Raw genomic sequence first — 21,316 nt, 5'->3', positions numbered from 1 at the left:
ATTATGAGCGCTCACTGCCCTCTGGTGGCGAACTATCGTAACTACAGATATTCTTCATTTTAATTGCTTAACCAAATGATTTACGTTTATTTGTTCTCATTTTGACTTTTATCAGGTCAAATAAAATCAGCTTACATTAATGTTGTAAGCAGTGAAAGTTCTCCCAGTAACTAGAAGGGTCTGGGATGTCTAAAGTGTTGAAGCTCATGTCTTCCAGGTCTTTATGGAGGACAGCTAACAGCCCAACTCATCCAGAACCTCTGACATCTGCAGCATGAAGGCCAGAGCTGAACAGTCAGTCACTGAGAGCTTCTTCCCTGAATCCAGCAGCCGTTGGATCTCCTGATAAAATGAGACGTCGTTCATCTCCACCAGACAGTAGAAGATGTTGATGCTTCTGTCAGGAGAGATTCTATCAGTGTTCATCTCCTTCAGGTTGGTGATGATTCTCTGGATGGTTTCTGGACTGTTCTCTGTCTGACCCAGCAGGTCTTCTAAGAGGCTCTGGTTGGACTCCACAGTGAGACCATGAAGGAAGCGGACAAACAGGTCCAGGTGGCCATTTATACTGCTGAGGAAAAAGGTTGTCGTACTCTTTGCATCGCACATTTTTTAATCATTCATTTTAATAATGTTTATTGGACCCTTGGAAATAATAAAAACTTGGACATCAATCAATGAAATCACTCCGGATATGTCATGTTATCTGTCCATTTCATAACCTGCTTTGGCACAAACTACACATCATATGATACATTCTGTGTACATATTTTTCTTCTAAGGATTTTTTACAATACTAAGTGCTTGTAATTTTTTTTTCTTCCAATTTTTCTAAGTGTTTTCTGTATTTTTTCTTTAAAGTTGTTTTATTTTCTGCAAGAATGTATTAATAGGATGTTTTTTTAGAGTTGGTCCCACTAATTAAGCTGGGAGTTGCCACAAAATTTCACTGTAGTTTCATAATGACAACAAAGATGCCTGCAGCTCATAATGATTGTCTGTTCTGTGTTCACAGCTGATGGAGGAAGGCAGAGAGTGCTGGCAGCAGAGGAGGTGGCATTCTGGGATGGTGGCACCTGAGGAGGTGTCAGGATGGACTGTGGTGAGCTGGAGACCCCAAGTTTCCCTCGCCAGGAGCCCAGTGACCTCAGGTCTACAGGAGAAACGTTGGGCCTTTCCTGAAAGCAGCGTAATGTTGGATAATGTTTGGACAAACAAACACCGCCAGATGGTCCAGAAGTGAACAAGCATTTATGTCTTATTTTGTGTGGAAACATTGAAAAAATAAAATGAAATTTTAAAAAAAAGTTCTGTGCCTCATTAATGTTCCTCATATATGAACATGTTGCATATAAGCAATATCATATGAATATATTTTAATACAGCATGTATTTTTATATAGATTTTTTTAATACAGCATTAAAAATATTAATTATTGGGGCGGGGCTTATTTATAAAGACGTGTGCTCTCCAATGGGGACACATCAACCAACCAATCACATGTCAGTGATGAATTGTGATGTCATTGTTTTTCATCTAATGACTGAGTTGGTCTGCTGAAGCGCCTTTGCATATGCTAAGCTATTCATATGCTAAGCTATTGGTATGCTAAGTAGAGTCGTTAGCATCTCCCGCCAGCCGACAGCACGCTGTCCTGCTAACTGGTTGCTGTCGCTCGCCTCAGTATACAGGCTCAAAATCAACACTTTTCTTGCAGTGTTTCTAATGTATTTAGCTATTTATCCCCATGTTATCATTATTAATGCTAATCGATTTAATTGTGCAACTCTCATCACAAGCTAGCGATCTAAGTGAGTAAGCTGTGCTACCGAGCTATGCTAGCGCCTCTGCATGCTAATAGCGTCAAGCTAGTGTCTTTCTATAGAGTTGAATTTCTTGTGATTACAGTTAGTGGGGTGACAGGAGAGTTAATGAACTGCAGGAAGGTCAGAGGTCAAATCACGTTTAGATGAATCTGTTGTACGTCTATAATCTGAAGAAATGAAGGGAAATATTTCAGATGAACTCCAGCTGTGATTCCATCAGCTCCGACTTCCTGGTTCAGGTTCTGGTCCAGATGATCACCATCATGTACTGGAAATGGGTCCAGCCTCTTCCTCCTCCCAGTTGAACTACAGTAACCTCTCTCCTGCTCCACACTGTTCTGAGGGAAGGCCTGTGTGTGTGTGTGTGTGTGTGTGTGTGTGTGTGTGTGTGTGTGTTGCTGTAAAACGGTCTGAATAAGAGGACCTGCCTCTCCAGATGTTGGTCCTGCTTTCTTTCTCTCTCCAGCAGTTTGGAGTGGTTGCTATGAATCAACCCAAATATTCCTCCTGACAACCGCTGCCCCTCCCTCTTCTCTCTCCTCTTCCTCCTCTCCCTCCTCTTCCTCCTCTTCCTCGGACGGCAGGATGAGGCAGCTCAGGGATCAAACCCAAACCAGATAAAGAAAGTTCTGAAAAGTAGAACCGGTTCGGTTAAAAACAGACGTTTTAGAGATTTCAGATCCTAAATATTGCAGAATATTTGACCAGTTTGTTTCCATCAGGTTTTGTGATCCAAGATTACACATAAAGTTCTGTTTAATTTACTTTTTATTTGTGTATTTCCAGCCTCACTTGTCCTGTTTTACTCGGTAGATTTGAATAATTTATCAGTTTTAGTTTGTTTCTGTTGTAATCATTTACATAATCTGCTGCTTATTACTGTGGTCCCATTTTAGACAATGACTATCATTTGAAAACAATGCAAATTTAACTGATTTTATTACTTTGCATATGTCAGTAATAAACATTATAAATGACCTAATTCAGACTGTAGTTTCCCTTTAACTGATTTATTATCATTTATTTTCACAAACTGTTTCTGGTCCTTTAAGGAACTTTTGATCCACTTCAAGTTTAGTTAATAAAGTTGTGATCAACAGTATCAAATGTTTTTCAGATCTTAAAATACTCTTGCAGCTTTTTTGTTGTCTGTTAACTTAGTAATTTATTGCAGAGACGTTTCTTTCTAGTGGATAAAATCCGTAGAGATCAGGATAAACCTACAGCATGCAGAGTCAGTTCAGCCTTTAATCTTCATGTTTTCTTTGTTTTTCTGTCTCTTTTTTCTGGTTTCGGTCTAAAAATAAAGAGGTGAGGCTTTGGGAAGCTGCCTCGCTCCAGCCGCCCGGATCAGATGCATCCAATCAATCAGACACTTTCCACTGAAATATCAGGAGGTTTTCTAAAAGACAATAAAACTAACTCTACAATCTGCCCGAAAGACACAAATTTAAGGAGAAATACAAAGAAAGCTTCGTTCTAAAATGTCTGCAGAGTGAATTCATAACACAGCAGATCCAGGAGGATCAGTCAGACTCCTGGTTCTCATCAGAACCTTCCTGGTTCCTCCTGGAGGATCCAGGAAGGCAAGGAGGAATCCCACAGCACCACTACATTTATTCTCGCTGAGTCACTGGTTGCCATGGTGACCTCATTTTGAGGGCGAGCTTTTAGGCCTCGGACAAACAGTCTCTGTCAGGAAAGTGAAATCTGTACTGAGACGTTTTGGGAAGCGGAGAGGGAGACGGTTGTTGTGGAAACAGATCCAGTTTTATGAGCTTAATGTGTTTATCAGAAATCTGAAGAGCGAATAATCAGAGCTGAAAACTGAACGAGTCTGAACTCTGACCTGACTGGACAGAAAACGGTTTGCCTCACAGCAGAAGGAAACTCACCAGGTGAAAGCAGCAGAAATACCTTCAATAACTAAAATGTTTGGGTGGAGATGAAACTGTGGCCATTACAGAACATTAAATAAAAAATAACAGATTAAGTAACAGAATCTACAGACTGCTGGAAAATCTCCAAAAGTGATGAAACAAAAAGTATGACTGAATAAAAACTAAACCAGATCAACATGCAGTCAGAAGGTTAAAGTTGATCTTTCTGAGTCATTTTTTACTTTGAATTATGTTTCTACAACTGAGCTGTGAGACTGGAAACATAACTGAGTTTTTCTCCTTTAAAATCCACATTATTATGTCATTTGTGACGTTTGATATAAATTTGGTATAAATACTGTAAAACATCAAAACACACGATTCTTCTTTCTCACAATGGGTGGAGCGAAAGATCAGAAGCAATGAGCAGAATGCGTTAGCGTTAGCATTAGCATTGGTAATAGTTCTTCAGACTGAACGAATCCAAACAGCTGTGATGTTTTATCAGATTAATCTGTGATTTATTCATATTCCTGTTTTTCATTTTTCCAATGAGTGGTCTACATATGTATCATATATTTGTTCAGAACTAGTTCATGTTCATAGTTCACCATTTAACTTGAACGAGTTCTCATTTACATTATCTAAATTGTCTGGAATAAAGCTTATAAATATTCTTTATGAATAATTAATACAAATTATCTCTGTTGTTAGAACAGAAGAAAATCAAACTGATGTTTGTTAAATAAAGTATTTTATGACAGTTTAGTTCCTGAATCAGCCGCTGTCCTTGATATATTTTAATATGATCATAAACAGAAAAGAGCATCAAGACTGAACATGTTTATGTTGTAACTGAGGTCACTTTTAATCTTTCATTTCCATTAAATCAGCACAGCTACCAATTTGTGAAAATAACCAGCAGTAAAACACTGAAGTTTTACTATAAGTAAGTAAAAGTTCAGTCCTGTAATTCCTCTGCTGGATGGTCAGAAGGTTTAAATCTGCAGATTTCCTGCTCAGTTTTTCTTCGTAACAAACAGCAGAAACCAGGCGGATTGTGAAATATCCAAAGTTTGGGCTCAAAGAAATCTTTTGTTCTTCCCCAACTGAGCCGCGTTCGATGACATCAGGTTTTCTTCATTTCATCAGCAGAGGAAGCCCACGGCCTTTAACTCTTACATAACGACCCACAATGCAACACTGCTTCACTCCGCCAGCAGAAAGCAGCAGGTTTAGATCCAGTTTAACCTGCAGTAATGCGGCCCGACGACCCGCTGGGTTCTGTTCTGCTGGGTCCGAAACACCAAGGCTCCCAGCAGGGTGTGTGTTATTCACTGGGAGAACACAACCGCAGGAGAGAGAGAGAGAGAGAGACAGAGAGAGAGAGAGAGAGCGTGAATGGGTGTGTGTGTGTGTGTGTGAATTTGGAGTTTCAGCCCCAGAAGCCATAAAAATCTCTGGACTGATGCAAAAAGCACATCTGGGTTTGGACCAACACCACGTGTCTGCTGCTGAACCGGGCCTCCGCTCCGAAAACAATCGCAGCTCTGGGCAACCGGACCGGACAGGACTGGACCGAACCGGGCCGGGCCGAGCAGCCAGAACTGAACATCTCAAACAGAGAAAATAAAAATTTCAGATATTATGTTAAAGAGTTTGAAGCTCAGTTCTGATTCTGTCCAGAATCTGGTTCTTCTGCCCACAACATTTCAGGATCAGAGAGGAAGCAGAAAGTTCAGAATTTAACCTTTGACCTCTTCAGTGTGTAACAGCTTTCAATGAGGAGAATCCATCAAAATCAGCCTCATAAAAATTCATAAAACAAGTGAAGCTACTTAGCTAAAGTCTTTAGGATCCATTAAACAAAACTTGTGCATAGTTCATAACTAATGAGTTTATAACTAATGAGTTCATAAATAATGAGTTCATAACTAATGAGTTCATAACTAATGAGTTCTTAAATAATGAGTTCATAACTAATGAGTTCATAACTAATGAGTTCATAACTAATGAGTTCATAAATAATGAGTTCATAACTAATGAGTTCATGGCAGACCAGGCAGTTCTGTATGATATGCAAATTTCATCAGACGTTTTTAAGCTTTTATATAATTCATTCAAGACCCAGAATTTTACCATTTCAACGCAGGAGACATTTTTGTGCATTGCAAAGTTACTCAAATGCAAGCGTTGTGCAGAGAAGACACGATGCTGACCTGGTCCAGAGGTGGCGTCCGGTTCTCTGAGCTCAGAACCATCTGGATGGACCATCAAGCTCAGAACCTGGATTATGGATGAAGACACGCTGCGGCCATTTTCCCCCAGACGGTAGAAATCAGCTACCAGACTGAAGAAGAGGAGGAAGAGGAAGGCCCGTCTGATTCAGGTTCTGTTACAGCTGCTTTGATTTCTGACCAGAGGATCTAATCCAAACTCAGGTCCAAGTCCATCCTGGTTTTATTGGATCGGAACGGGTTTAGTCAACTTGATGCTGGTTTGGAAACAAACGTCAAAAATCAGATTTTATAGCAGCTTCCTGCAGAAACACTGGAGCTGCTTTTGGGAAACCAGACGGATGATGATCTCAACGTTACAGGGAAACACACACACACACACACACATGCCCACCCCCACGCATGCATGCATACACACACTCACCCACGCACACACACACACACACACACAGAGGGTTTCTTTATGTTCAGAAAGAGTTGGCCCAAAGCCCGGATTCTGTTTCTCACTAATTATGGGTCCAGGAGTTAAATTGTAACTGTGACACAGAGTCTACAGAACCACCATCAGAGCCGTCAGAATAAAAGCTGCAGCTTTTTATTTTCACTCAAACGCAACTAGAAATGCTGCTAAATAAACCAAAGAAAACCCAGACTGGAGAGAAACACACTCTAATGGTAGCATCAACATGCTATTAGGTCAACATGCTAATGATAGCACAGACACTGATGATAGCATTTAAGCTAACATTAACATTTTAGCTAATAAAAGCAAAATGGAGTGGTCAACATGCTGGTGATGACTGTGATTCTGGTAGCGTCAACATGCTAGTCAATATGCTAGTGGTAGCTGTCATGCTAACATTAGCCTATAAGAAAGTGGAAAACTTCTTCAGGATGGATGGAGAACATTCTGCTCTGTCAGGAATGTAAAATTCTATAAGAAACAATTTGAGCTATTTTTTTATATAATAGCTGCAGTAAGTTCATCCTACTGACTGGAGTGAGTCAATGTTAGCCAACATGACAGTGATAGCCCACATGGTACTGAACAATTCAGTTCATTTTAATTTTAATCACAAACCGGTTCTGGGGAAATTTAAAACATCTGTTCCAATATGAACTTTATTTTATTTGCTAATATAAAATAAATGATTAAAATGTATTCAGATAAATTCCACCACTTTTATTCATATTAGTTGTTTTTTTAGTGTATTGTTTTTTGTTTTGGTAAGTTTTCATTTCCCTCAGTTATTTTTTATTCCCCTTCAGATGGTTTAACAGATTTGATGAGGTTTTCTCTTCCTTGCAGCAGTTTTGCTCTTTTATTTTGAATCCTGTTCTCCCCTCTCTCTGCTGGTGACGCTGTGTCTCCGGGCGCCTCCTCCTCTTCATCCTCCTCCTCCTCCTCCAAACATGGCGCCGGCTCGCTGCTGGGCTGCCTCCCCGACCGACGACGCAGAAAAGCAGAGAAAGAAGCGCAGAAGCAGCGGGTAGAAACTTTCCTTTAACGTTTTTAGAATTTGTTTTTAACTTTCTCCCGCTGTTTGGAGAGATCCACGGCAGAGTTTTACGCGCAGCCTGCTTGTTTGGAGACGTTTGCGCGTCAGGGTGTGTGCGTAACGCGGATCTCACCTGACCGACGAAGGTAGATTTCACTCCGCTTGTTGTACGATGTGAATCTCCCTGATTTCCCCTGGTTGCGGAGCGCAGAGGCGGACATCTGCGGGGAAAACATGCGCAGCCCTGTGAGGAGCAGCACCGCAGGCGCAGCTGAGGACTGAGACTTTCCACGGAGGAAAAAGAAGTTTTCCACTCTTCAGGATGGATGGAGAACATTCTGCTCTGTCAGGAGTTGAGAGGGAAAGAGAGAGGCTTCCACCCATCTTCACCAGCTCTCCTCCTGTAAGCTAACCCTCCTTTTCTCTCTGTCTGAGCACAGATGTCAGAAATGTTTCGGGTTTTTCTGGCCAGATGTTTCAGTTGGTAGATCCTGATGTGGGTGAGGATGAGAAGAATCTTTTACCTGAGAGTTTTTGAAAGTTTGCAGAAGTTCTTGTTTGTTTTGTCAGGACATCTTCTCTAATTGCTCTTCAGTAATTCCCTCTGGTTTTATTTAAAAGCATCTCTTCTCTGCAGAATCATCCATTAGAGGCGAAACACAAACAGTTATGCAACATGGCAGCTCGGCCCTCCGCAGCGGATCACACTTAGCGTCTTGTTTTTGGGACAAATTTCCCTCCATTTGATCCTGGAGCATCACTCCGGGTTTGATCTGCTGCTCAGCCGCTTCCTGAACAAGTCTCTGTTTTACGTAACGTCCGTGACGTCATTAGGCAGAAGGCATCTCCACCTTCAGGTGGTTCTGACCCGAGAACAGCCGGTCAGTGCTCAGCCTGGTTCTGATCAGGCCTGGAAGAACCGAACGGATCCATCTGGATCTGTTCTCTGGTTCTGATCAGGCTGCAGGAGATCTGAAACGATGGATGGATGGATGGATGGATGGATTGATTTATTTAAACGGATTCATCTGGGCCGAACATCTTCTTACCTCCGTGGCGTAGTGATCGGTTCCTGTCGGATGTTTTAGTTGTTGGTGTAGAAGTAACCGGTCCAAACCAGGAGTCTTGATCTCCATTAAAATTCCTAATCTGACGGATCTGACAACCCGTTCAAATTGGGTGGTGAACTATGAACATGAACTAGTTCTGACCAGCCTAATAATCTGACTGGTCTGGATTTCAGGCTGAGTTTGGACTTTGTTCTGCCGTCTGGATCCAGGATTTTTTCTGATGGTCATGATTCAGATCTCATGACCGTTTAACCATAAATTAGGTTCATCACCTGTTTAATCCAGATTAAAATCCACTTCATCCATGTTACATCACTGCTGAACAAACTTCTTCTCCACTGCTTGCAGCAGAGGCTGATCTCCGACCAGAACCAGAACATTTGACCTGCTGAAGGTTAAAAACCAGAACTCCAGGAGATGACTCCCATCATCACTGATTCATTTCTGTCTGGTTCACATCAACATCTTTTGCAGATTTTAATGATGATCCTTCCTGCTGGGTTCAGATCGGGTCCGATCAGAACCACATCAGAACCACTTTGATCTAAAATCAGATTGATTCAAGAAACCTTCATTCTGTTTGACGATTTCATGATTAAAACCAGCTTAGAATTAAACCTAAACTTTGTTCTATGGACGAGTCGAGCTGAAAACTTTCACTGTTTCAGAAAACAAGAGAAAGTTTTTCTGTTCTGAGTTGAACCCAAACTCGTCTCAGCTGCAGCTGCATGTCGTCACACTCCTCACATTTATGGTGGTTTTTATTTCTACAAAGAAAATTAAATCCTAGCTGAATCGGTCTCAGCTCAGAGGGTCGTTTTACAGGATGGAGTTATTTTTTAAGAGAAAATATTGAAGAACCTTTTTGCCTTTATCAATTTATAATAAAGCGCTGAAGGTTTTAATTGAGCTTCTTGTTGTGTCTGCTGTGCAGCCAGCCTGCAGTCTGCTGCTTTACAGCCGAGCTGCTCATCGTTTTCAGAGGCTGAGCTTCTTTCTGAGTTATAGATTAACGCTGGAAGTCTAACAAACTGATCCTGTTCATTAGTGAGGCTATCTGCTGTGGTAGCCAGCCTGCAGTCACAGAAAACAGAACTTATCATTTTAGCCGTTTATAGACTGTAACTGTTTAAATCTTGATGATATACATCAGGGACGTCAAACTGATTTTCATTTCATTCCATATCAAAATCATAAATATCCTGAAATGGCAGAATGTGCTGATAAATTATGAATAAACTGTACAAATATTACAGCCTCCTATGAATTTGACAGGAACATTAAATAATATACTGTATACACTATATAAGTAAAAACTGATGTGATTGATCAAATAATATGTGGGAATATTAACGTTGAAGTTTTAATAATAATTATGGTTGGCTTAATATAATTTTTTATGTAGAGGAAAAATAATCATGAGTGAAGGACTTTAGTAAATTTGGCTGATGGATGAAATGTTTTTATTATCTTAGGAATAAATCATGAACTGATCAGGTTTCTGAGACAAACTGATTGATCACTTTGACTAAACTGATCAGTTTGTCCCAGTAAGTCCTGAAGACAAACCGTCACCCAGGCGACCAGCTGCATCACCTCCCAACCGGTCCAGTCCAGCCCGGCCCGATCCGGTCCGGTTCCGTCAGCAGCTTCATTACAACCAGTCTGTGTTGTGTCAGTGACTCCTCTGAGATGGACCAGTGCTGGCCTGATTCTGTCAGAACCGGTACCAGACCCGTTCCAGACTTGTGGTGAGTAAATCACCAGAAACCCACTAAGATTTCTGACCCAGTCTGTCTGCTGGAACCGGACCAGTACAGGCAGAGCCAGACCGTTTCCCAAGTCGACCCACACCTGCTGCTCTGCCGCCAGAACCGCCAAAACAAAACATGGCCGCCAACAGCCTGCTGGAGGCGGCGGCGTGGCGACACGATGGACATGATGGACATGGTGGACACGATGGGCACTGTGGACATGATGGACACTGTGGACATGATGGACACGATGGGCACTGTGGACATAATGGACACTGTGGACATGATGGACACGATGGACACGATGGACACTGTGGACATGGTGGACATGATGGACACTGTGGACATGATGGACACGATGGACACTGTGGATATGATGGACATGTTTATGAGCTGCTGCATCGGCCGCCAGGAGATGAATCCACCCTGAGGCAGAACGCCGTCAGTCTCTCCTCTGATGTGATGATTCAGACCCGGCTCCAGGCAGAGGTGCATTCTGGGACGTTTCTCTGGATGTTTTGGGTTTTCCTCAGCAGCGGAGGGCGGAGCTGTGAGGTTGTGAGAGGCTGCTCTCAGATAACAAGCCGTTATAACCACATCATTCATCCAGCAGCTTCAACTTCTCACCGTCTGACGGAGGATCAGAGTTTAAAACCTGGACAGGAAATTCTGCAACATGACTCCATAAATCTGGTTTAATGGCCTTTAATAATGGAAACTTCTAAAGTTTACAAAACATTAAAAAGCATTTAAGGACAAAGATATCTGCACTTAGATCTCATTATGTCTTTAAAACGTATAAACGTCACAACTTGTTTATCAGAAATGCACCAATCAATTTTCCTGATCAACTTTTCTCAGTGGGAATTCTTCATCTTTAAACACATCAACACCAATAATTTACATCCTGATGCACTTATATTTAGCTGAAATTAAAATCTTATAAAGGTTTAGAATAAATAAATGACTTTAACGTGATAAATGTTGATATTTAAATTCCTTCCTGTTAAACATCCTGCAGGATTTTTAAAATGCTTAGAAAAAACCTGAATCAGCAAGTTTAAAAAAAAAAATCATCTTTAATGTTCAAGTGATAATAGGAGGATTTGCTCTGAAGTTTTTACTTCAGTAACTCTACGTCATGATGATGTTCACGCTGTCTGCATCTTTTCTGCTGATTATTTTATTGTTGGTCATAAACTTTATTGATTTTGAATCTGTCTTTTCCTGCAGTCCCTGAACACACCACAGGTTTCTGTCTTTGTGCACATGTGGAGCTGCAGCTTTAGGCAGCGGCTGCTCTGCATCTGTTCAGCTCTGAAACTCTTCATCCTCATCCTATTTTCTTTAATTTCCATTTATTCCCCCACTTCCTGAATTACTCTCTCTCTCATATCCCTCTCTTCCTGTCCTCTTATTTTCACTGTTCCTGTCCTTTATCCTCCTCGTCTTCTGTCCGTCCCACTTTTCTTCCTTGGTTCCTTCTTTTTTATCCTGTAATTTCCATCTTGCTCTCGCCTCGCTGCTCTCGTGGCTCTGCTGCTGTGAAGCGTCTGATAGCGAGGCCGGCGCAGCGTGTGATTAATCACGGAGAACAGTCGGTAAACGCTGGGCTCATGTGTTTAGTTTTGGTTATGTTCTCATTGTCTGATCATGCAGCCCGGAGTCTGGACCAGCTTAGGAAGTTCTGCTGAGAAACCTCAACATGTGAGAATGCAGAGAGTCACTTAGCCGACTTTATTGGTCGACTAAAGAGCTGCGAGACGATGGCTACTCAGTCATTAGCTGGAACGTTTGTCAGGAGAGCCCATAAAATAAATCTGCAATTACGTATTTTTTCCAGAATAAGCTGGTTATAAACCAGCGTCTCATTTATGAGACGTACAGCAGCTGCAGATGGAAGCACCGCTGCCTCCGAGCAACAAAGGTCCTGGGTTTGGATCCCAGCCTGGGGTCTCTCTGCATGCTCTCCGTTTCATACTGGGGTTCTCTCTGGGTACTCCAGCTTCCTCCATCAGTCCAGAAGCATGACTGTTCGGTCTGTGTGTGTGTGTCCTGTGATGACTACTGGACATCAGCTCCAGTTGTAGAGTTATTAAAGCCGCTGATGGGTCGTAAAGCAACGCTGAAGGAGCCGTAGAAGATTCCAACCATCTTCTCATAATCCACACGACAAATTCATCTCCTGGATTTTCCATCTCTGGAATAAGGAGCAGAGCTACAACAGACCTCTGGGAAAATATGCTACAGTGTCCTGAACACCTGGCCAATTGTAAAACATGGTGGTGGCAGCATCATGCTGTGGAGTCATGAGCAAAGTGGAAGTAAAGATGGAAAGTCAGAGCATTAAAATCCACAACCGAACAACTTCACCAGAAAACATGAAATGTTTCAAGATAAAGATGTGAACAATTTACTGTTTTTATATCTTTATGTTTAAGAAGTTATTAAATGATTTTCCTTGATCTCATTTTTATATCATGGAAGCCAGTGGTGGGCAGCTAGCTAAAGGCTAGCTGCGCTAACCCTAAAGCACTAATCAGAAACATTAGATCAGCTAATGCTAATGTGCTAAATTCTACCGTGTCGATTTTATTGTGATATAATAAATCATCCTCAATAAGGTCAAATTAGTTATTCCACATGTTGCTGATTGTTTGGATCAAACCTTTAACTCGTGTTTCTGTTTTAGTTATTATGTTTTGCTAACTCTGTTGCTGATTTGGTCAGAAGGACATTAGTAGATTTCAAACTGTTTGCTGCTCTGCAGCAATGCATTCTGGGAACAGAATAAGCAACATTTGCAGCATTACATCATGGGACATGAGAGGAAATAGACCTGCTGCCTAAACAGTCTGTCCACTTCAAAATAAGAGCATGGACATAAACATCTAGCTACATGAAGAATTTTTAATCAAAAACTTTATTCAACTGCAACTTTACTAAACAAAAATTAGTTCAGAATTGATCTGGAAAAATGACTTAAGAGTGCTAAACATTTTCAAAGTTAGGACAAGGTGCTAAATGAAGAAGGAGCTCCGCTGTTAGCGCATTAGCAAAAGTGTGATCACCAGTGAAAATCTTCAGATATGTTTGACTTGTTTTTATTGTACTGCAGACAACGTCCTATTGTTACAGAATATTAAACAGATGTTTTCTTCATGGCAGGTTTTGGGACGAGGACCCAAGCAGCCGTTTCCGTCTCTGGGAACCTTCATCTCCACGCTAAGCCAGAGGAGAGACGCAGGAGGGCGGGGCTTCGCCATCGGCATCGGGGGCCCGCTGACCGGCCCGCTGGGGATCAGGCACAGTGAGTTACATAAGCTGAGATACGATGTTCATCCTGAGAACTGCTGCTAAAAGGCCATGCTGACACCTCCAAATTGCACCTAGGCTTAGCTGTGTTGGTTGCTAGGAGACCGAAGGAAGAATCTAGACTCTCAGGCTGATAAAATGGCTGCCTTTCACCTGTGAAGCAGTCGGAAGGAAGGGATCCAGAGAGGTTAGATCAGATCTGCTGCTGATCAGAAACTTTCTTTGAACAAATGAGCGACAAAGTTAGAGAGGCAGGATGAGATGATTTGGACCTCGGTTTGGGTTCAGTTAGGGTTAGGGGTTAGGGTTAGGGTAAGCCAAGCAGACAGTAGACCGCTCCCAAACCAGAAAGTGGACTACAGCGCAGGGCATTCTGGGTAAATAGAATCAAAATAATACACTAATTTAGCGCTAGCAGGAGAAATGACTCCTGGTCTTTAGCCAAAGACTAAAGAGAAATCCTCCAACCGCTAAAATCAGGCACCTCTGTTTTAGTGTCCATTTGGTGAAACAGGAAGTTGCTCTCAGGGTCTTCAGAGGTTTTTGTGTCGTTTCCTTCAGTGGTTCTTGGTGCAGCGCCCCCACAGGCCAGGAGGGGAACAGGTTGGTTTGACTCAGAACCACAGCAGCTTTAGGTGGAGCAGATGATCCAACTTTGGTCCCCAATCGAACTGAGTCCACCGGACTATGACGTGTGGAAACAGAAACCTTCTGCTTTCTGTTACATTTAACTAATTTAACATGATTTAAATCTATTTATTAATGTTTGAAGTGCTGAAGTTTTGCAGTGATGGGCTGATTGTGAAGAAAACTGGCTCTCCTCTCCAGCAGTGAAACAAGCAACACTTTGACCTGCTGTGATTTTCCTCCAGAAGGTTTGCAGCAGATGTTCCTCACCTACAACATGACCCGGTTCTGTTCTCTGAGTCGATCTGATGTGGGTCCCGTCTGAGATGTAATGATGTGTTACTTCCTCTGTTTACAGTACGCCTCATGTATTCAGTCAGAATGCAGCCTGCATGGCAGGAGGAGGAGTGTTGTGTGGCCGCGGATCCAAAGCCAGGATCGGACCTGTAACTCAGATTTCTGCTGATGCGGTGCAAACCTCTCTGGTTTCTGGGCTGAAATGTTCAGCCGAGGTTCTGGTGAAGCAGCGAACGTCTCGTCGGTTCTGAGTCACTGCGAGTGTTTTTACACGGAGGAGGATGTTGGTTCTCGTAAAAGGCGAGGTTATTTCTGACTGCCATGAGAACGGAGACCCAGCGGAGCGCTCATCAGCCAGCTTTGTCACCACGGCGACTGATGCCAGAATAATTATGCGAACCTCCACCCCAAATGAAAACCATATGAAAGGAAAACAGTGGACACACACACACTCACGCGTACACAGGATGCTGCAGCATTCCTCTGCCCGGTTACAGTCGTCAAGTCTGCTGGATAATCACAGATTCAGGAGGTTTCTGTTTCCTTTTTCATTTTCCTCAAGTATGGTTTTGAGTTCTGAGGCCGAGCTAATCAGAGGTTCATCTGGAGCTTCGAGTCAGAATCAGAAAACACTGACGCCTCGCTTTCAGAGCCAGAGGCCTGGAAGGATAAAACGCCATTATCGCTCCCATCAGGACGCTTTTCCATCAGCGCTGCACGAAAAAACCCTCAGAGGAGAAAAATCACCAACATATCAGGTCTGATGGTAGAACTGTTGTTTCTGTTACGGTTCTAAACAAAGAACTTTATCCTCTTCCATCCACTTTGGAGAAACCAGAGCCTGGGACTTCATCAGAGTCTGAACCCAAAGTACCATCAAAGCCTTTAGATGACATAATGTTGGTCCTCCTGTAGGCGATGAAAAGCTGTCATGACAACCAGGAGTTGTTGCCATGACAAGTGACCTGGATGATGTGGCGGTCCAGTCAAAGTCTCCACCCAGTGAAGGCCTAACCGACCCTCAGCTGACATCATCCATGTGCAGAGTTCACCGAGGCTCAGAGAGACTTCTGAAACAGGAAGAGGCCGTCGTCCTGGAAACAAGACATCACCACGCGGGACGAACACCACGACCAGAACCACAGGGGAGAATGGCAACGGAGAGGAGAACGGCAACAAGGATTTTTAAGAGTCTCTGTGTTTAGTGATGCTGTGGGCTGGAAGGATCTTCATCTTCAGCCTCTGACTGAGGCTGTCAGGCTAACAGCTCAGTATCAGGCAGCAGAGATGAGTTTCCACAGCATCGTCCTGAATGACTCCATCAGTTAGCTCGCTCTGCTAATCCACCTCGTTTGCTTTAGCTGCTCTTTAAATCTCTGACTGGTCGTTTAGTTAGAAAGATGCTGAAGTAGGGGATAATGGTTCCTGCCCAGTATGATCAATGGTTGGAACTTTCTCTATCTCTTTATCAACTCCTCTGGGATTTGGGGTCAAAGTTCAGTTACTTTTTGAAGATGCCAATCAGCTGCTGCAAGAAGTAAAAACAACATTTTGTTGCCATGGTAACAAGTCATATCAAATATAGAACTTTATCAGACCTCTGAAATGATTCCCAGCGAATCATTTCAGCCAGGCAGAGGTCTGGTCTTTGACTAGGCCACTCTGCCGTAGATCAGATGCTGAAATTGGGTTGGTTGTACCAACTGTTGGTTGGTGAGACGGTTTGGACCGAACTGTTGGACAGATGGACTCCCAGAGACATAGATGGTCCAGTCAGTCACTTCAAGGTGTTCGGGTTCAAAACAAGCCCAGATCACTACTCCTCCTGCACCGTGCTTCACAGCTGCTCTGATGCGTTTGTGCTCATATGATGACACTGGGATTTCCCCTGGTTGGCAGAACTCCACTTGTTTGGAAAATCCTCCATTTTCTGCAGTTTAATTTAGATTCCTATGGTTTTCATGTTTGGAACTTATTGAGTTATTTAAGTCTTCATTCCACCTGGATAAAAACTAGAGTTGGTTTTAAATTCAAGAAGAAATCTGTTTGAAACCTGACGACCTCCTCTGAGCGATCTGCTGCCCTCAGTCCGCCTCTCCGCTCCTTTTTCCTCCTGCTTGAAAAATTTGACCCGCAGGATGAACACCCACAATGCAGCTGAAGGGAGTTACCGTGGAGACGGAGACAATGAGGGGCCAATTATGAAGAGAAAGGATGGGTCGGTGTGTGGGAGGACAAGTGTGTTTCCACAGGCGTCACTTTTAGATGTGAAAGCAGAAAAATTAAATCATTTCTCATTTCTAGATCTGAGTAAACGTGTTTATCCTTTGGAACGGAGCGTCCGGTTTTCAGCGAAGACACCAGACATGTCAGGAGCAAAACAACTGATGATGCATGAAAATAAAAACTATACTGATGACTGAAGAGATTCTGTTAAGTTTATATAGGGGTCCACAAAACCCAGCTCTTATTTTGATAGTCTACTTCCACTTATCTGCAAGGTAATTTCCATAATTTGCATAAACTACATATTTATTTTCCAAATTAAATATTTAGAACGGATCTAAATATTTAGCTTAGGTTGCTAGCTAGATACTTTGCTAGCATCCTAAATATTTAGTTAGGAAGCTAAATATTTAATTTGGAAAATAAATATTTTGTTTGAAAATTAAATATTTAGTTTGGGGAAAAATACATTGAAACTAAATATTTATGTAACAAACAATATTTAATTTTGAACCGTTTATTTAGTTTGCACATTAAATATTTACATCAGAATTAAACATTTAGTTTAGAGCTAAGTATTTAGGTTCCTAGTTTAATTTGCAAGCTAAATATTTACTTTGTAAATTGAATATTTAGCTTCTGAGTTAAATATTTAGTTTGGAACATTAAATATCTGAAAAAGATTGTGAAAAATACGGCTTTTCAAAATGAACACCCTGATTGTTTCCCCGCCAGGCTGAATAAACCCCGATGTTGTTATGTTTTACTGTGTAACGTTTCAAGCGGCTCCTCATGACCTCCTGTTTTCCCGCCGCAGCGGTGAGAGAGCTGCCTCCCATCTGCAGCGACGTCCGGCAGAAACAGCGGCTCTCCATCGACACGCTGCCTCAGGAAGTCAAAGCTCCGTTCCCCTGCGACCCCGTCATCCCCATCCGGACCAAAACCACCAAGGAGTTCCAGTGAGTCTCGTCTCTGTCGCTGAAACATCCCAGAATACTCTTCACCACTCCGCTTTACTCCATCTGCCGTTTCCAACAGGGAGGACGTGGAGCGAGCCGCCCAATCAGGTGACTGGAGGGAAGTCAGAGAGTTTTACCTGACGACCTTCGACTCCTTCGTAGAAATCAACGCCGCCTTCAAGGTAAGACAGATCCATCTCCGCCGCTGCTGCCTGGCTCTGCTTCCTTTTCCTCACCGTGTCTGAATGTCCCGCAGCGAGAGGCGAACGGATTGTTCAACACTATCGAGGACTCAGGGGTCAACGGCAAGTTCGTCAGCGCGGTTTACGACTCGCTGCTCAGCACAGTAAGTACGACCCAAAACCCGGTTCTGATGAGCCCAGGCTGTAGAGCCGTGAGTTGTCATGGCAACTAATATTATAATTCGAGCTAGCAGTATCAGTAAATATTAAATAGGAGGGTTCCCAGGATCGAACCTTGAGGGACTCCATGTGACAGAAGCTACCACTGGAGGGCGCTGTGCAGCGTGAGCTTTGTCTCAGATCCACTGCACAAGGAATTTAAGCTAATAAACACAGTTAGTATTTTAGTGTTTAGTTAATTTTAATGTTTATTTTGTTATTAGTAGTATAAATATTCCTAATCATCTGTAACTGAGTTGGACCGATTGATGAGGTCAAACCTTCAGCTCACCCAGCTGGACTTTTAAAACTTTCACAAAAAAAGTTCAGCTTTGCTTCTGTTTGGGTTTCAGTTTAATGTCGAGGTTTAAAGCTGGACGAACACAGAGAGCAGAAGTCTGTCTGTCTGTCTGTCTGTCTGTCTGTCTGTCTGTCTGTCTGTCTGTCTGTCTGTCTGTCTGTCTGAACGGTTGTGTGTTTTGTGTTCAGCCTCAGGACATCCAGAAGTCGGTCTTGAAAGGAATCATCAACAGCCTGCTGAGAGAGTGGAAAGGGTGAGAGCCGCAGCCGCTGCTGGTTTATCGCTTCAGCTTCATCGTTATTAATATTTCTAGACAGAGTGAGATCAAATGAAAGACATTTTGTGTTTCATCCTCTTGCTGGTTCTTCTTCTGTGTTTCTGTTTTTAGGCCTCGGACAAAAGACGACCTGCGGGCGTATTTCATTCTGATCCAGGTGAGACTGAAAACACATCAGCTTGTCTGACAGGCAGGTTAAACGTCCAGCATGACGGAGCCGTTTCAGAGAGAAGCTGCTGAGTCATGAGGAACCAGAGACACACGAGTTGCTATGGTGATTCCCTCCTTTTCTTGGGAGCTGTGCATTTTAGGCAGAATATGTAGAAAGTTTGCAAACATTTGTAATGGAAACAAGTCGAGTGTCTGAAAGTCGACAGAAATACGGATGCAGCCGTAGCAATGAAACTGTGACCATGACAGAAACTTAACTTAAACATCGGAGTTCATTGGTTCAGAGTCATTATCACAGTCAGAGCTGCATAATATGAGGCAAAACATTACAAAAATATCACAAATTCAAACCGTGACTGTTCAAAATCGGGTAAAGTCCGACTTTAAATGTTGTTTCTGCTGGAAGGTCTGGCTGAGCTTTTCTCGTTAAAATCTTTGACGATTCATGGAAGTGTGCAGTTCTGTGACTGCGTGCATCACTCTGAGAGCCGCCTGCAGCTCAGGTTTTCCTGTCAGGCCTTGTCTTTCTTCAGCGGATGCTTTGTGCGTTCTGCAGCTCTCTGACCTTCCAGTTGGCCGACAGCAGATCTGAGGGCTCATCTGCTCTTTATAGGAACAAAACCCCTGAAACTTAATGGTGCCTGTTGATAAGTGCTATTAAAATTCAGGCTGCAGCTCATCTCCAGCTGTGGTTCATCACAGGTCTGTGCTGGAGTAAACTACAGCTACAAATCTCTTTCTGTCTCTGGTTTTCATCCACTTTTGTCCTTTTTAGCCTCCCTCCATCCCTGCTGCCATATATGGGCGTCAAACAGGAAACTCTATTTAAGGGTGCCAATCCAAAAGTACTCAAGCTGTTCAGCATCTTTCTTCTTTTTATTGCTGCAGATTCAAAGAATAATTTAAATCGGCTTTTGGTCATAACGCATCAGAAACTATTCAGCAGCTTTATTGGAGTTCTGCTCGGTTCTGTTCAGTCCAACTTTCCAGCAGAAACAGCATTAAAGCTGAAACAGCTCACAGAAACTTTGACTCCGTTTAAACTCTGGATTCCAGTGAACTAGTTGAAAACTTTCTGTCCTCAGTTTCGTGCACATTCACAAATTAAACAATTTTTTCTTCGTCTTTCTGTTCGACTCTCAGGAAAAGATGCAAATCAGCCTAATAACCAGAGACTTGAACGTTTTTCTGGTGTCTGGTTTTTATTTTGCTCTGCAGTATTTCCATCCTCATCAATTGAGCTAATGAGCTGGCTTCAGATTCAGCCTCTACTTCTTGTTTTTACCCATCATTTGGGATTATATAACTCAGATGACACTGAGGTAAACTCGGAGTCTGAAATATGGATAAAAAACACTAAGCAAAGTGAAGAAAATCTAGAAACACAAGGAGCAAAACGTAAGAATAAATCTACTAATTACAGATGAATGAACATATATGGAAAGACCTTTACAGCAATACTAATGAACTCAATATGGCAAGACCTGTTGAGAAATAATAAATGACAAAAACAGTAAACTCAAAGTTCAAAAGCCTTTGGACTGAAACAGCTTTACTTTGTGTTTGGTGTCGGAGTTAATGTGGATCATAGAGCCAGAATCCTCTGTGCTTCATCTGATTACTGCTGTGTTTAAACTAAAGAGGTAAAAATTAAAAAAAACAGACGAAACCTCCCCAGAAACAAATTAATCAAAAGTTTAAAACATCTTTAAGTCAAGTTTTGACAAATGTTAAAATTTACCAGACAAAATATTTCCTTTAATCAGCAGTGGAGTTGGAGTTTTAGTGAAAGTTGAGCTTCATCATCCAGGCATGATGAAAACCCAGAGGGCTGAGTCATGATGTGACTTAGAGATATAAAATAAAATCAATAAATTATAAAGTTATGTATTCATCTGTACAGTAATGATGCGGTGACAGCCTTAGTGAGGAAACCCTCCTCTGATTCTGTTCTGTCTGCTTATTTTTGCTAACTGACATAAAATATTCCCAAATAAGACTTGAACCAAAGTCTCCTGTTAGCTTCAGACATTCTAACCTCAGTTTCTCAGTGTCAACATGTTAGGATGAACCGTGTCAAAGGTCATGACCCTGTTGTGTCCAGAACCCCCAGTATTCCAGCACCAGCACCTACGTGATCTTCGCTCACCTGCTGCGGCAGATCGCAGCGTTGTCCGAGGCCGACCACCACTTCCTGGTTCACTGGCTCAAGAGGTCAGTCTGTTCATCTTATTTTTAACCAAACTATCAAACTGCAGAGTTTATGAAACAAAATGCAGCTAAATTCAATTCTCTGAAGAAAACATTTGAGCTGATGTTTTTGTCTCAGTGAGTAGAAGAGAACATGAATCTAAAGACTTTTTCAGGCTTACCGTATTTTCCGCACTATAAGGCGCAGCTAAAAACCTTCAATTTTCTCAAAAGCCGAGAGTGCGCCTTATAATGTGGTGCGCCTTATAGTGCGGAAAATACGGTA

General features: G+C 42.3%; 1 protein-coding gene across 1 annotated transcript in view; it reads left to right on the top strand.

Moving 5' to 3' along the window:
- Positions 1–7,143: 7,143 nt before the first annotated feature.
- hectd2 (HECT domain containing 2) overlaps positions 7,144–21,316 on the top strand; it is a 39,943-nt gene continuing 25,770 nt past the window's right edge. Inside the window, exons 1-8 of the mRNA XM_032552598.1 lie at positions 7,144–7,845; positions 13,435–13,576; positions 17,549–17,690; positions 17,770–17,872; positions 17,947–18,036; positions 18,581–18,645; positions 18,781–18,826; positions 20,945–21,054. Of these exons, the coding sequence (XP_032408489.1) occupies positions 7,765–7,845; positions 13,435–13,576; positions 17,549–17,690; positions 17,770–17,872; positions 17,947–18,036; positions 18,581–18,645; positions 18,781–18,826; positions 20,945–21,054 (779 nt within the window). The 5' untranslated portion in view covers positions 7,144–7,764. The remainder of the gene's footprint in view (positions 7,846–13,434; positions 13,577–17,548; positions 17,691–17,769; positions 17,873–17,946; positions 18,037–18,580; positions 18,646–18,780; positions 18,827–20,944; positions 21,055–21,316) is intronic.

The sequence above is a fragment of the Xiphophorus hellerii genome, chromosome 22 (assembly GCF_003331165.1).
Source record: "Xiphophorus hellerii strain 12219 chromosome 22, Xiphophorus_hellerii-4.1, whole genome shotgun sequence".
In the NCBI taxonomy this organism is placed as follows: Eukaryota; Metazoa; Chordata; class Actinopteri; order Cyprinodontiformes; family Poeciliidae; genus Xiphophorus; species Xiphophorus hellerii.
This window is presented reverse-complemented; position numbering and strand designations above follow the sequence as displayed.